The 13,319-nt window shown below is 57.7% G+C and overlaps 4 protein-coding genes across 4 annotated transcripts; 3 read left to right on the top strand and 1 right to left on the bottom strand.

The window, feature by feature from the left end:
* Nucleotides 1-1,047: 1,047 nt before the first annotated feature.
* E0L32_008458 (uncharacterized protein) lies at nucleotides 1,048-3,677 on the bottom strand (the record flags this gene model as incomplete). The annotated part of the gene is made up of 2 exons (XM_031143314.1): nucleotides 1,048-1,419; nucleotides 1,476-3,677. The coding sequence occupies 2 exons, from the start codon at nucleotides 3,675-3,677 to the stop codon at nucleotides 1,048-1,050; spliced, it is 2,574 nt and encodes an 857-aa protein (XP_030992283.1).
* Nucleotides 3,678-4,932: 1,255 nt separating this feature from the next.
* Nucleotides 4,933-5,679, top strand: E0L32_008457 (uncharacterized protein; the record flags this gene model as incomplete). Its single annotated transcript, XM_031143313.1, has 1 exon — nucleotides 4,933-5,679. One exon carries the CDS (start codon nucleotides 4,933-4,935, stop codon nucleotides 5,677-5,679), a length of 747 nt encoding a protein of 248 aa, XP_030992282.1.
* Nucleotides 5,680-8,295: 2,616 nt separating this feature from the next.
* Nucleotides 8,296-9,276, top strand: E0L32_008456 (uncharacterized protein; the record flags this gene model as incomplete). Its single annotated transcript, XM_031143312.1, has 1 exon — nucleotides 8,296-9,276. The coding sequence occupies one exon, from the start codon at nucleotides 8,296-8,298 to the stop codon at nucleotides 9,274-9,276; it is 981 nt and encodes a 326-aa protein (XP_030992281.1).
* Nucleotides 9,277-11,143: 1,867 nt separating this feature from the next.
* On the top strand, nucleotides 11,144-13,039 carry E0L32_008455 (uncharacterized protein; the record flags this gene model as incomplete). The annotated part of the gene is made up of 1 exon (XM_031143311.1): nucleotides 11,144-13,039. The coding sequence occupies one exon, from the start codon at nucleotides 11,144-11,146 to the stop codon at nucleotides 13,037-13,039; it is 1,896 nt and encodes a 631-aa protein (XP_030992280.1).
* Nucleotides 13,040-13,319: the final 280 nt, after the last annotated feature.

Below are 13,319 nucleotides of genomic sequence, written 5' to 3'. Positions count from 1 at the left end.
TACCGATGCCAGCGCGGCGCTGATTGGGACCATGCGGCGACCTCTGGGGCGGCGCCTGCTGTGGGTAGGGACGATACTGGGGCTGCATTCTGGGCGATTCGGCAAAGGACGAACGTCCTTGTTTGGTGGAGAGTTTTTTGACTGGGGTCGGGTTGTTTGACGAGATTCAGAGCAGCGCGACATGCGCGTCGTGGGCGTCGCTGGTAGGTTGAGTTTGGGGATGCGACAAAAATCCTAGCGGGAACACACTCGGCCAGAGAGTCCACCATCAAGGGGGTGGTTGGGTCGAGAGTACTTGTTGAATGTGCCTATCTCATATGGTGGAGCTATGTATCCAGTACCGATTAGCCAAGCTCGAGGTTTGGCGCAAAGTGCTAGACGTTGATCATGTGACACCATCTCTTACTGTGAAGTACGATTCCCAGCCTCCTATCCTCCTTCTTCCAGGCCAGACACGTACGGAGTAGATCCTACGGCCTCTCTAGAGTAGGAATATTCAAATAGGCATATCAAATGTTGTTTGAAAGGGTGACACATTATTAGCGTCAACTGTGCGGAAGCAGGGTTGGGCAGGTAGGTACCTATGCTGGATCGGAGTCCGCCTCGACCTAGGTACTCCGGAACAGAAGATCACTCCAGTCCAGTGCTGCCAAGAGGCTACACTATAGGTACCTTATGGAGCCAAACCATCACAACAAGAGCGAATGTCCCATGACGACTTTATACCAAGGTTATATTGTGAATCAAATAGAGGCTGTGATGTGCTTGATGTTCAATGCTAAGCCCATCGCCACGCTATCAAAATGCCAATTAAGAGTGTTGTATGCACAGTGTCCAGCCGATCCCTTTTCTTCTCTCCCCAAGGGTGTCCTCTCGCTCTGGCCGGCCACCGTGAGAATAGGAGTAGGGCCCATATCCGTCTCCAGTAAGGGCGGCCCTGGCCCTCCATGACCAAGATGCTCACAGTTCTAGTCTTTTCCGTCACCGCCCAGCTTGTCTCGACGTTATCGTTCGTTCAAAAAAGTCAGTACGCTGGGGTTTTTCGCTTCAAAATTGGGCTCCAAGCCCGTTCCTTGACTGCCTCTTGCTGAACCGGTTCCTCTTCCGATCCGCCGTCGCATCATCAAGGCTTGCCTGACTCTTACTGAGAAGCTGAGTGCGACCGGATCTATCGCTCACACTGAATCCTTCGCCAAAGCCCTCCGGGTACTGGCCCCTGCCCCCGAGCGTGCTAGCCGGGCTCGACATGGACGAGGACATGTCGCCGAAGTCGTCGCTTCTATAAGAAGCCACGATGTTTTGCGACAGAGCAAAATCCTTTGCTCTCTCAAGCGCGTCAACCCACTCTTCCGCGGGAGTCTTGCCGTACTCTGTGGATTGCGAAGACTTTGCTTCCTCGAAGGAGTAGTGTACGCCTCCCTGGCATTGTGTTAGTACCGTGGACCACCTTGATAGAGCAAGATGCGGGAGCTTACCGTGTCGACGCACCACACCATCTGCCCCTTGGCGTCCATCTGGCTGCGCCAAGTGCAGTCAGGAGCCAAAAGAGATATTTCTTGCTTCGCCTTCTTCTCGTCTCCGCCAGCCGGGCAGAGCACTATGCGACCACCTGAAGTGACCATGACAAGCCGCTGCCGCTTCTTCGTCGTGCTGCCGCCAAAGAATCGGGAGAGCTTCTTGTGACCGTCGCCGTCACCCTTCTGCCCGTTATTGAGAGGGCTCGTGATGACCATCAAGTCGCCGAGTTTCAAGATTCTTTCGTTCTGGCGTGTGAGGATAGGGGACCAGTCTAGATCCAGTTGGGTGGGAGGTGGCAATTCGGTAATGATGCGCGATGGCCGCGGCGCGTTGTTCTGCGGCTGGGCGCTCCTAGATGCCGCCGTTGATTGGGACGCAGAGGAGGCTCCGTTGAGCTGAATAATGTGCGGCTCCTGCGAAGGAGGTACGAATGGTCGCAGCCGCGGCGCCTTTGTCCTCCACAGCTCTTTGCCGAACTTTTGACCATCAAAGAACTCATGGTTCTTGATGTGATCGATGGTCAATCGACGAGAGGGGTCCAAGACCAAGCATCTCTCGACCAGGTCCCGAGCAGCTGGAGGGAACCCAGCGGGGAACTCGTATTCAAGGCCGACAATCTTCTGGAAAGTCAGATACTCCGACCCGCCCTTGAAAGGAGGTCGACCAGCAAGGAGTTGGTATATAATGCACCCAAACGCCCAAATGTCGCTTGGCTTCCCAGCCGACTTGTCTGTCAGCAATTCTGGGCTCACATACTCGGCAGTTCCGACAAAAGAGGCTGCGCGGCTGTCCTCCGACTCGTTCGAAACCCCTGGGACGTTCTCCAGAGGTTTCGGATCTCTTGGGTCTTTCAACAGCTTCGCTGTCCCGAAGTCCGTGATCTTCACGTGCATGTTATCGTCAAGAAGGACGTTCTCGGGCTTCAGGTCGCGATGGATCACTCCTCTCGAGTGCATATAGTCGATAGCATCGAGTATCTGGGCACCGTAGAACCTCGTGCAGTCAACGTCGAAAGTGCCGGTTCTCTTCAGCACACCGAGCAGCTCGCCGCCGTTGCAGAGGTCCAGCACGTAATAGAGCGATAGCTCATCTTGAAAAGTGTAGTAGAGCCGCACAATGCCGGGATGTTCTGTTAATCGGTTGAGGGTGTTCTTCTCAATGTTGACGTATTTGATCTTCTTCTCCTTGATGATGTGCTTCTTCTCGAGGACTTTGATGGCATACTCCTTGAGGCTCTGTCGGTCGGTCGCGAGGTAGACAGTGCTATAAGATCCTTCTCCGAGAACTCGCCCAAAAGAAAAGTCCTTGACACCTTTCTTGACGGTTCTGACGACGGTCCTGCCCGAGGCGTCAACCTCTTTCCGGACGCTTACCGACGCACCCTTCTCCTGCCACTCCTCGCTGCTCTTGAGCGGCGGCATATCAGCAAGCTGTGTGGTCGACTGGCCCGGGCTAGGGGCGGGCTGGGTCGTGGCATAACCACCGCCCATCCCCCTGGAGCTGCGTCTTGGTGGGAGGGCACCAGTAGGCGCCGTGTTGTAAGGCCGCTCTCGGTGGTTCGCCTCCCTCGAGGATACGGGATTTGTGTGAGCAGGACTTGACCTTGAGTCGTGCCTGGCAGGTATGCCATAGGTCGAGGACTCGCCCCGGAGCGCGCTGTAAGGCGTAGTCGCCTGCTCAATCTCAAGCGGGGTGGGTGTGGAGTAGAGATTGGAGACCGGTCGGGCAGAGGCTGAGCTTGGGGAGCGGCCATTGCTGGGTGATGAATTTGGCTGGTATGTGGAATACTGCACTTGGAGATGCTGGTCGGGGCGGGCTGCCGAGCTCGGTTGCCTCTGTACGATGTTCAGGTTGTTCTGGGCCGACTTCAGGATGGCGGCGGCGCTTTCGTAAGTGTGTCCACCGCCTGGCGATCGACTCTGGGGGTCGCTAGTACCAGAGGGAGTCGTAGGGTCCGGTATGGGTGCTGGAGGCGATTGTTGGGGAGGTGGGAGTTGCTGTTGGGTCTCGTCGTTGGCGATCCCCTCACTGGCGTCGATGGGGGCTGCGTCCCCGGTCGCGGCGGCCGACAAGTCCCTCGAAGAGCTGGCAGGCGCATCGTCCGGGTTGGCTATCCGCAGCCCGCCCAAGGCCTGGGACAAGCTCAAGTCGCCGTTCATGTTCGATACCGCCTGGAAATATGCCGTGCACTCTGTCAGCGAACAGAATAAAAAAGTACGTGCTGGGATATGGTCGTGATACTCGGGACTTTGGACACGGGTACGTGGGCACACACACCACAGGGGCCGTCCAGAAGCCACACGCTCTAGAGGCTGTAGGTTGGGGGAAGTGAATGGCGGGTTGAATCTGCCATTTGGCAGGCAGACAACAAAGCTCTCCCAATAATCCTAGACACAGAGCCCAAGAGGATGGACGCTTTCGCGAAGAGAGAAGAGAGAGAGAGAGACAGCGACGATGAGGCAAAGCCTCTTCTTGGGAGCGGTGCTGAACAGGAGATTGGTCTGGAGTCGGTCGATCTCTGTACGCACGGGTGGCAGTATCCTTGGATGGGCGGGCATCGACCAGGGCCGCAGGGGCTTTCGTCAACGGCTGGCGCCTCTCGACACCTAATCTTAGCTGAGATAGCGCGCCGGCTCACCCTGTTAAGGCGAAATTGGCTCTCCGGGGCAGCTCTAACACGAACTGCCCGCTCCCACTACTGCGCACTTTGTGGCTTGGAATTAGGCATGCAGTGAACATCTGTGGACAGCACGCGTAATGGATAAGTCTGATCTGGTATCTCTGCCTCATTACCCACTAAAATGCCTGCCTACGTACTAGGTAGTACTTGTTGTTCGTATCTCCTGAGCCATCATCTTGAAAAAATAGCTCTGAAAGGCAAGGGCCACTCTGGCATATATGTCCATGTGATGTCCTGAACATTGATCATGGATCATGAGGATTGCCCAGGTAGCAATCAAGTGTGAAGCGTTTTACCTCTCACTGACAAAATGGTCCACGCGCCCTCTCGGGAATCTCGAGCTCAAAGGCGAGCAGATATGACAGCCCCGATCTTGTGTGGCCAAATGAATACGCACAGCGCGGTGTCTCAATGAACACACTCAATAACAAGCTCACCGATTTGATTTGAAGTTGAGCAAATTACTTTGCTTTGAATGCACATAGCATTTGATCGACTGTTCTTTCCTACTTTTAGGACTGGGAACATCAATCAGCTCGTGCTTTCCATAACGAAACAAGACAAGAGCAAGCGCAGACCTAAGGTAGATAGAGACAGTCCGTGAGCAAGAATAAAGCCCTAGCCGTAGAGGCCATTGCCGCATGCTCTGGGCTACCTGTTATTTACTTCGAAAGATTGTAAGAATCGCCATATTGTGGGCTTTACGTGTCACCGGCTGGCATTCTTATACGACGATGCTGAGACGGAAACCAACAACAGTCGCCCTCACCATCGAGGAGGTTAAAGACTACGAGAGACGCAGTAGCTATAGACGTTATGTCCGATCTGAACAACAAGCCTGGGATGATGTGTTTCAAGAGGGAGGCTTGGGAGACTCATCAGGAGCGGACAAGGTCACTGAGAAACGCGAGCATGCGAGGCCTGCCAAATCCGTCGTGACACAGTTCTCACCGTTGTCAACATACAGGGAGCCCATCGCTGGACCTGCTGCACGGTCTGAAGCGGAGGGCCGGAATGCCGGAGACAGGATCCAAAGCCGGGCTGCGACTCCCTCACTGTCAAGGCCTCGCAACAACACGATGGAAGAGTCGTCTGATACTGAACCGGAAATGACAATCCCTCAACGGCCTCTTGCGCGTCCGCCTCGAAGGCCACCCCGTCCACTATTGTTGCCAACCCCAGCTGGAATAGGAGTTCCGTTGAGGTATCCACTGCCACCGCCGGGATACAGCCAGGACGGAGCAGGGCAGGACCAGAACCCAGATGAGACGGGCGCACCGGCATCCGGCTTCCCGACTTGGAGGCATGGATGGGAACAGGCCCGGGCAAGACGGAGCTCGGGAGACACTCCACTGCCCAGCAGCGCTCCAGCAACACCGGATCGGGCTTTCTCCAGGGCCCTGGATCGTACTGCAGCCACCCCGGCACCCTCGGTCAGTGACAAGAAGCATACTACTCAGGAAAGTCTGTATCGACGCTGACATAGCGCCGCCTCTTCCACAGCCTGGAATCAGCCGCAGTGCTTCCGCAAGGGCAGCAACACGGTTCATGGATGCGTGCATCATGCGAAGAAGGTTGGCCAGCGAGCTCCGCATCACTCACCGGAGAGGATCTCTGCATTCATCCAGCAACGAGCAATCGGCAGAGCAGCAGCGCTCACCCGCAATCGCGGATCTCTCAGCGACCGGCTTTCGAGTGTATGATGATTCTGTATCTGCCATCTCGCAGCCTCAGACACCACAGAACTTACCCGAGCATCGGCATCGCAGCATGCTCCTAGGTATGTACACGGCTCCAGCAGGGACACGCGACTTGCAGAATATCGGGATCCTGTCCCGTCGCCGGAGAGCACAGCGCAGTCCCAGTCCTAGCGGTTTGCAGAGCCCAGGCTTTCGAGGACTATATGGAGGGGTAGAGAACTCGGACGACTCAGCGCTATTCGAGCAAGCTGAGCGAAGGCTGGAAGAAACTGGGCTCAGGCCAGGCTTTTGACGAGTGTCGAGGGCTGGTAAATCGAGGACTATGAAGGCGCAAGCTTGGTGGTCCGTTCATACGAGATGCGAATGTTGTTCGGAGCCATGATGGCCGGTTGCTGGGGTAAAGCATGGAGCAGGGAACTAGCGACCATTGCGAGCTACCTACGCTACTCCGTACGTTTTTGGAGCTTTCAGAATGATGTGGGAACCCCATGCGATATTGCAATCGAAGGAGGGTCTAAGGAATGCATGTAATATGGAAGAGGACCTTCCACAACCAGGCTTCTACTACCTTGTCAACGAGTGTCAACACAAGGAGGCGGGAGCTGCGTTCATGCTCTCTATTGTAGCCATATCAGAAATACACCAGTAACTCTAGCAGGCCTCTACTTCGACAATGTACTCGCAATAGTGCTGGTGGCCATTCCTCCACGACGTCCACTTGCTCCAATCATTGAACCTCTCGGACCTTGCTGCACTGTGCTCTCGACGCCGAGGAGGATCGGAAGAACACTGCCGGCGAAGCCGACATTGGTACGAAGGTACATCTTACAGCTTGGATGCCTCATCTTCTGCCTCAGGCCGGAAGTTCAGAGCGAGCACAAGAGCGGATTCTTTCGCTGATCAGACTCGGGGTGCGAAAGCAGGGCGAGAGACTAAGCCCAAAGAGGCATTAATGGCTGGCATTCTCCAGATACGTCCTTTACACAGGGATAAGGTCCTGAGACCCCGTAATTGGACAAAGAGTGGCCAATAACAGGGCGCAAACCGCCAGACCACCCTCGCCGGTGACGAAGAGTCAGGTCAAACAAGGAGCAGGGGTCCTTTTACCGAAGCCCTTCTCCAAGCGGACAAGCTCACGGGCCAACCAAAGGGCAACAAGACGTCGCAAGCCCAGATCTCCTCCATTGCCCCCATATTTTCCTGGTTCAGCAAATCAGCAACCAGGACTCTTGGGCTGCCGTGTCGCCCAGGATTCTTTTGGCGACCCACAGTATGGCCTCACCTTTGGCCAATTGCCGACCCCAAACCTGCTGACTCTTTGCCCTGCCTTCTTTGCCTTAGCAAGAGAGGTACCTCCCGCTCGTACCTTTCTTGCCTGTTTGCCTCAGGTAAGCAGCGTAGTCGGTCTGTGTGTTTGTCCTCCTCCTCACAATTCCGGTACACAGGTACTTAGATACTTCCCAGGCAAAGGCAAAGGCAAACTCAGTCCCGCGGACCGCTACGCCATTTCTGGCTGGTCCTCAACTGTCTCTTTTTCGCGGCGCCGCTTCTTCTCCACACCCGCAACGAGACCGCAGCGCAGAGAGTGTAACTACTTACATCTTGGGTGTGTCGCTGGTTCTGCGCGTGCGCCGGCCTTTGCCTGCACACTCGGTCGTCTCGTCTTCCTCTCTTCTCTTACATCCCATCCCACACCCAGATCCTCGCACACACCCTTCGCACACATCCACACTCTACCTGTCTCTTCTTCCCTTTCCCTTTCCTCTCCTCTGCTTATTTCTTCCCTCTGCCCCCTTCCACCTCTTCCTCCATCCTGCTTCCTCTTCTACTTACACCCAGATCGTGGATCCTACCACTCATCCATCCTATCACCAACATCACCAACAGCCTCGCTCTGTATACTTTGACCACCACCACCACCACCACCACCACCACCACCACCACCACCTCGTCCACTACCTTCCTGGCCACCTACCTGTCACCTACCAAACACATCTCGCTTTGTCGTAGGGCGAACCTCATCCTCCTGAGGCTCACTCCTCCAGGCCCGGGGATATCGACTTGGACCCGGCTTCGTCGTTCATACTTACCTCTCTCTCTCTCCAGGCCTCCCTCGTACCTTCATCCACTGCCATCACGTTCCCGCTACCCAATTGACCTCCACTGCACTGTCTAGTACCCCTGGTATCTCCAATTGGTCGTAGTTTGAGTGCCATCAGACATCACTCTCGTCACGCGTACCTCACTCCTCCACCACCTGTCCGGCAATTGATCCGCAGATCAAGTCGGCAGATAGCATCTCTGATCCCGACATTGCCACGACCCCTTGACCACAATCGCATCACCAACTCTCTGCCCTCTAACCACCCGCATCCTCTAGCACGTACGCCAGGCACGATGGCAGCATTCGGTCGTACAGACTCGCCCGTCGTCACCATCCCACCCCATTCTGCTCATCAAGCCCACCTGAGCGGACCATACTTCCCCCAGCCGGCGTTCCACAATCACGCCTCGTGGACCCAGAACTTGGCACAGAACCCTCCAGAGATTCGAAGGGGCCGCAAGCGATCCAGAGATGAGGCCGCCGTGAACTTGGACTCGCCGGAAAAAGCACCTCCACCAGTCGAGCCCGTCAAAGAAGACGAAGACGAATGGGAGTACGGCCCGGGCATGATTCTCATCAAGAAGAAAACCGGATACGTGCCCGACGCGAGCAGTCAATCTGGCACCTGGGTCGAGGAAAAAGCAGCCGAAGACGCAGTTCGGAAGACCGAGGAGGCTCTTCTCGACCAACAGCGCCAGGCGCAGGATAGACCGTCGCTACGCAGCCACAAGTCCTCAAGGCTCGACGTCACTGCAAGCCTGCCTGCTACCGAGCTTCCTGTCAACCGATCCAGCCCTGGACGCGACATGGCCGACCCCTCAGCCCATACGACCTCGGACACGGCGGCTCAGCCCGTTGTCGATGATTTCACTCTTCATCTCGGTATCGGATGGAGCCGGATTAGCGACAGCGAGCATATTCAGGCTGCCGCTCGTGGATGGGCTCGATACATTGAGAATCACTTCCCCGTCAACGATGTCAAGATACTGTTGGAGAGCAAAGGTCTCGAGTCGTATCTCGTCGAGGCCGCGGAGGGCTATTTCCTCTTTGCTGAGAACCTACGCCAAGGTCGCCTCGTCAGCAAGGATGCACAACACGCTCTCCAAAACCTTCGCTGCTCGCCACCCGTCTTTGAGGGCGCCCACACGATGGAGGCTGCCGAATCGCCAAAACCCGTGACTGACGCCGATGTTGGCACGGCACCCATCTCGGTTGTGTCGGCGGGCGTGGCAACCACCACTCCTCATCATGAGGTGGAAATGGAGATGAGCTAAACGGCGAGAACATCTTGATTGGCGTCACATGGGTTCAATTTTTCTTCCGGCTTGGGTTTTTCTTTTCGGGCAGAACTTGGGATGGGATGGTTGAGGACGGTACGACGATGAACGGCCGACATGACTCTTTCGTTTCTGCGCTTTTTTCCCGGGTCCCATGGGAGAGAAGTTCCTCGGTACAAGGTAACATGGCGCACATCTGAGGGTAGATTTGCGATTTTGCTTCAAAATTTTGATTTCATACCTTGTACAATAGATACTGGAGCATCTTTGAGCCACCAAAAGCTTACTTTCAATACAAAAAGCAATGCATGAACTCGAACAAGGTCCTCGGTCCAGTGATGTTGATGCTGGCTGCCCAAGTTGAAGACGAGGAGAGGCGGGAATGTGGGTGGGTAGAGTGGGTGGTCCGTGCGCTCTGGGTCGAGCAACCACCACACTCTTACCATTCCAATTCAGTCCATGTCAATCGTTCCCTTTGCTGGCGAGGTCAAAAGACCAATAGACTGACGCATTTTGCTTACTTGAGAGGGCATGCTGGTCAGATTTCAAGACGGCTTCTACAAGTACAGGGAAGAGATGGAGCCAAGTGCTGGACAATGAGTGGGCAGCGACCGCCAGCGCGCCCAAGGGGCGGCCTCCCCTATGCCCGATCAATAGGCCAGCGCTGCACGACCGGATATGCACGCCCTAACTCCCTGTATCTCAGATGGCCCCTCCGTGTTTCTCATGTATGGTCCAGACCTCGAGACATCTCGCTCTGGGGGACCGGCGAAGAGGCAGAGACAGGTAGGCAAAAGCATCTGCACAGTGGTTTTTGTTTCTTCGCGTGCGTGCAGCCAGCCTGGGCAATGCAATGCAAAGGAAAGCAAATCAAAAGCAATCAAGAGGACAGGCGGGTGTGGCTGCTGCTGCGTGTCGGGGGATGACAACAGGAAAGCGAAGGAAAAACAAGGCTCGAAAGACGCGCCTAGAGAAAGCAAAAAGAAACGCGTGCGGGATGGGCGATATCATCTGCAGATGCTGGTGGTGGTCACAAGTACACTCGGATTTCGCTGCCTGCGCGCCTTGATGCAGCGAGACTGTCGTAGCTTTGCCCTTTACTCGAGCGTTTTCCTTCCTCCGTCGGATGCGCACTCAAACCATGCCTTGACGAGACACTCATAATCTATCTCAGATTTGCATGGAACAATTCTAGAGAGAGATTTCCTTGCTCTGGTCGAAGAACACACACCCCTGTCAAAAGCGGCAACCCTGGCCGTCAAATCACAAGCTTTGGGACAGCTCCGGGCGGCCTGTGGCGAAACCACGAGACACAGCCTCACCGAGTCACCAGGACTTGGCCCGGCAGGCCAACCTGTGCGGGAGCAGAATTCTCGAGAAACCATCGGGAGACGATTTCTGTTCTGTTTATATTCTTTAAAGGTAGGTTTTGGAACATATATCCAGGGACAGCAGTGCTGGAGACTTTGCATTTTCACGTCCGATTTGCGGCCCGCCATTTCTGGGTTCACCTGCGAGAGCTTCAGCTGAGTTTGGTCGCCATAGCGCAGGGCAAGCCTCACAGAGCCTGGAGGCGGAGACCAATGCTTGAAACAGGCCTGTGAGCCAGGCCCAAGGCTCTCTCTGCGACGAGAAGAAGGAAGATAGACCTTCAGCCAACGGTCCCTGCGGGCCTCCCAGCCCAAGGCCGCCCGAGCGACCATCTGGTCCGGCCCGCCGCCGTGTCTCACCAACTACCCACCGGCCGATCGACCGACCGACCGAACGAACAGAACGACTCAGATCGCACCGGCGCGGCCGCGATCCCAGTACTAGTGCACCGCTCCTTTCTGATCAGCCATTTCCGCCCACCCCTCCCTTCCACATGGTGTCCCAGCCCGAACACCACCACTCTTCCTCCCTCCTCGCTCTGCGCGGCCCGGCCTCGGCCGTCGGCTCCTCGTCCTCCTCCCACCACCACCACCACCACCACCACCACCTGTCGCGCTCCCGGCGCTACGGCCGCTCCCACGCCGGCGGCGCCAGCTACGTCCCGCAGAACGAGTTCCCCGTCTTCAGCCACTCGGGCGACGTCGAGATCCTCGTGCGCGTCGCCTCGGGCCACGCAAACCGCTACCTGCTGCACCGGCACACCCTCACCCGCTGCTCGGGCTTCTTTGAGGCCAGCACCAGCCAGGAGTGGTCGCGTGGCGGCGCTGCTGCCGCCGCCGCCCAGGCGCTGCTCGAGCCGCCGGCTGCAGAAGACGGGGGAGGGAACAAGGCGCTCGCGGCGGGCAACGAGCTCGCGCGCATCGGCGAGGATGAGGTTGGCGGTGGCGGCGGCGGCGCCGGCGAGGATGCGGCCGGAGGTAGTGTTGGTGGTGCCACGACCGGGGCGGCGGCGGCGGTAGGCACGCCCAAGAGGAGGTGGAGATACGAGCTCGACCCCGGGTTCGGGGAGGGCGACATCCCCATGCTCGTGCAGAAGGACGAGAGCTCCCCATCCCCAACAGACAAGCCAGCGATGTCGGCCTCGCTCTTCGGCGGCGGCCCGCCGACCACCGCCAACGGCGGTGCTTCATCACACGGCAGCCGGCACCACCGGTCGTCGAGCGCAACGCACACGAACCATGGCTTCTTCCGCTCCGTCGCCAACCTCAGCCTCTCCCACCACCACTCCTCCTCCCCGTCTAGCGGCCCGCCGCCCCTGCCGGCCCCGACCCAGGCCGAGCAGGACCTCCTGCGCGACTACGACAACCTCTTCCGCATCATGTACAACTACCCGCCCGTGCTCGACGGCGTCAACATCGCCGACGCCTACGTCCAGTGCAAGTCCCTGCTCGCCCTGGCGGACCAGTACGACGCGCTGGCCGTCGTGGGGCCCCGCGTCGACCACCACCTGCTGCAGTTCCAGAGCCGCCTCTGGAAGCAGATCGTCAAGTACCCCATCTCGTACCTGCGCCTCGGCTACCTCGCGCGCTCCAAGGTCATCTTCCAGGAGGCGCTCGTGCACGTCGTGGGCCAGTGGCCCGCCGGCGAGCGCAGCCTGCGCGCCGCGCTGCCCGACGCCGTGCTCGACATCATCGAGGACAAGGTCGACGAGCTCGAGGAGCAGGTCGGCCGCGTCGAGGGCCGCCTCTTCCGCCTCGGCCTCACGACGCGCAGCGGCGAGCGCGTCACCCCCGCCACCTCCTACCTCGACTGGCTCGCCGTCTCGCTCTTCCGCCAGTGGCTCGCCGACAACACGACCCCGCCGCCTTCCCCGCCGCCGCCGGCGCACCCGCCCTCCTCCTCGTCCTCCTCTGGCGGCGGCGGCGGCGACAACAACAACAACAACCGCCGCGTCCCGTCGTCCCACCACCACCACCAGCACCACCGGCAGCAGCAGCAGCGCGGCGCGACGGCCCCGACGGCGGCGACGGTGCACTTCGCCGTGCCGCCCCCGCAGACGGCCTTCCACCCGGCGCCCCTGGCCTCGCTGGGCCGCACCTACCGCACCCTCGGCGGCGCGCCGGGGAGCCCGCCCTACCTCGGCCACGACGAGTGCAAGCGCTTCCTCAAGCTGACGCCGGAGCTGTACAGCCGGGACAACCTGCGGCGCTTCGAGAAGCGCGTCGACGAGATCAAGGCCATGGCGCGCGACGTCGTCCGGCCCCTCATGGGCAGCGGGCTCGAGCTCGAGATGAGCGGCGGGGGGGGCTCCCGCGGCGCCGAGGCCATCGGGTACCTGACCTGCACGCGGGTTGGGGATCGGGATCTGCCTTGGGGTGTCGAGGAGTGAATGAGGTAAATGTGGAGCTTTGGGGGGAAGAAGAGAAAGAGATTGGTGTCTGGTGTCAAGCGATGCCGGGTATTTGCAATTATGTGCAAAAGGGAAGAGCTGGTTATCTTTCCTTTGTTTCTGGGTGTTTTCTTCTCTGGTCCGAGGGTTTTTGGGGGTTATAATATACCAAACCATATATGAATGAACGACTCTGGATGACATTATAATGAGATGGTTACTGTTTTGTTCTGGTTGCTTGCGAAGTAGGATTTCACCGTGCCATGAGGGAGAGCGGCTT

Source organism: Thyridium curvatum (assembly GCF_004353045.1).
Source record: "Thyridium curvatum strain D216 chromosome Unknown NODE_56_length_292564_cov_84.152122, whole genome shotgun sequence".
In the NCBI taxonomy this organism is placed as follows: Eukaryota; Fungi; Ascomycota; class Sordariomycetes; order Thyridiales; family Thyridiaceae; genus Thyridium; species Thyridium curvatum.
The sequence above is the reverse complement of the archived record's forward strand: the minus strand, read 5'-3'. Positions and strand labels throughout refer to the sequence as shown.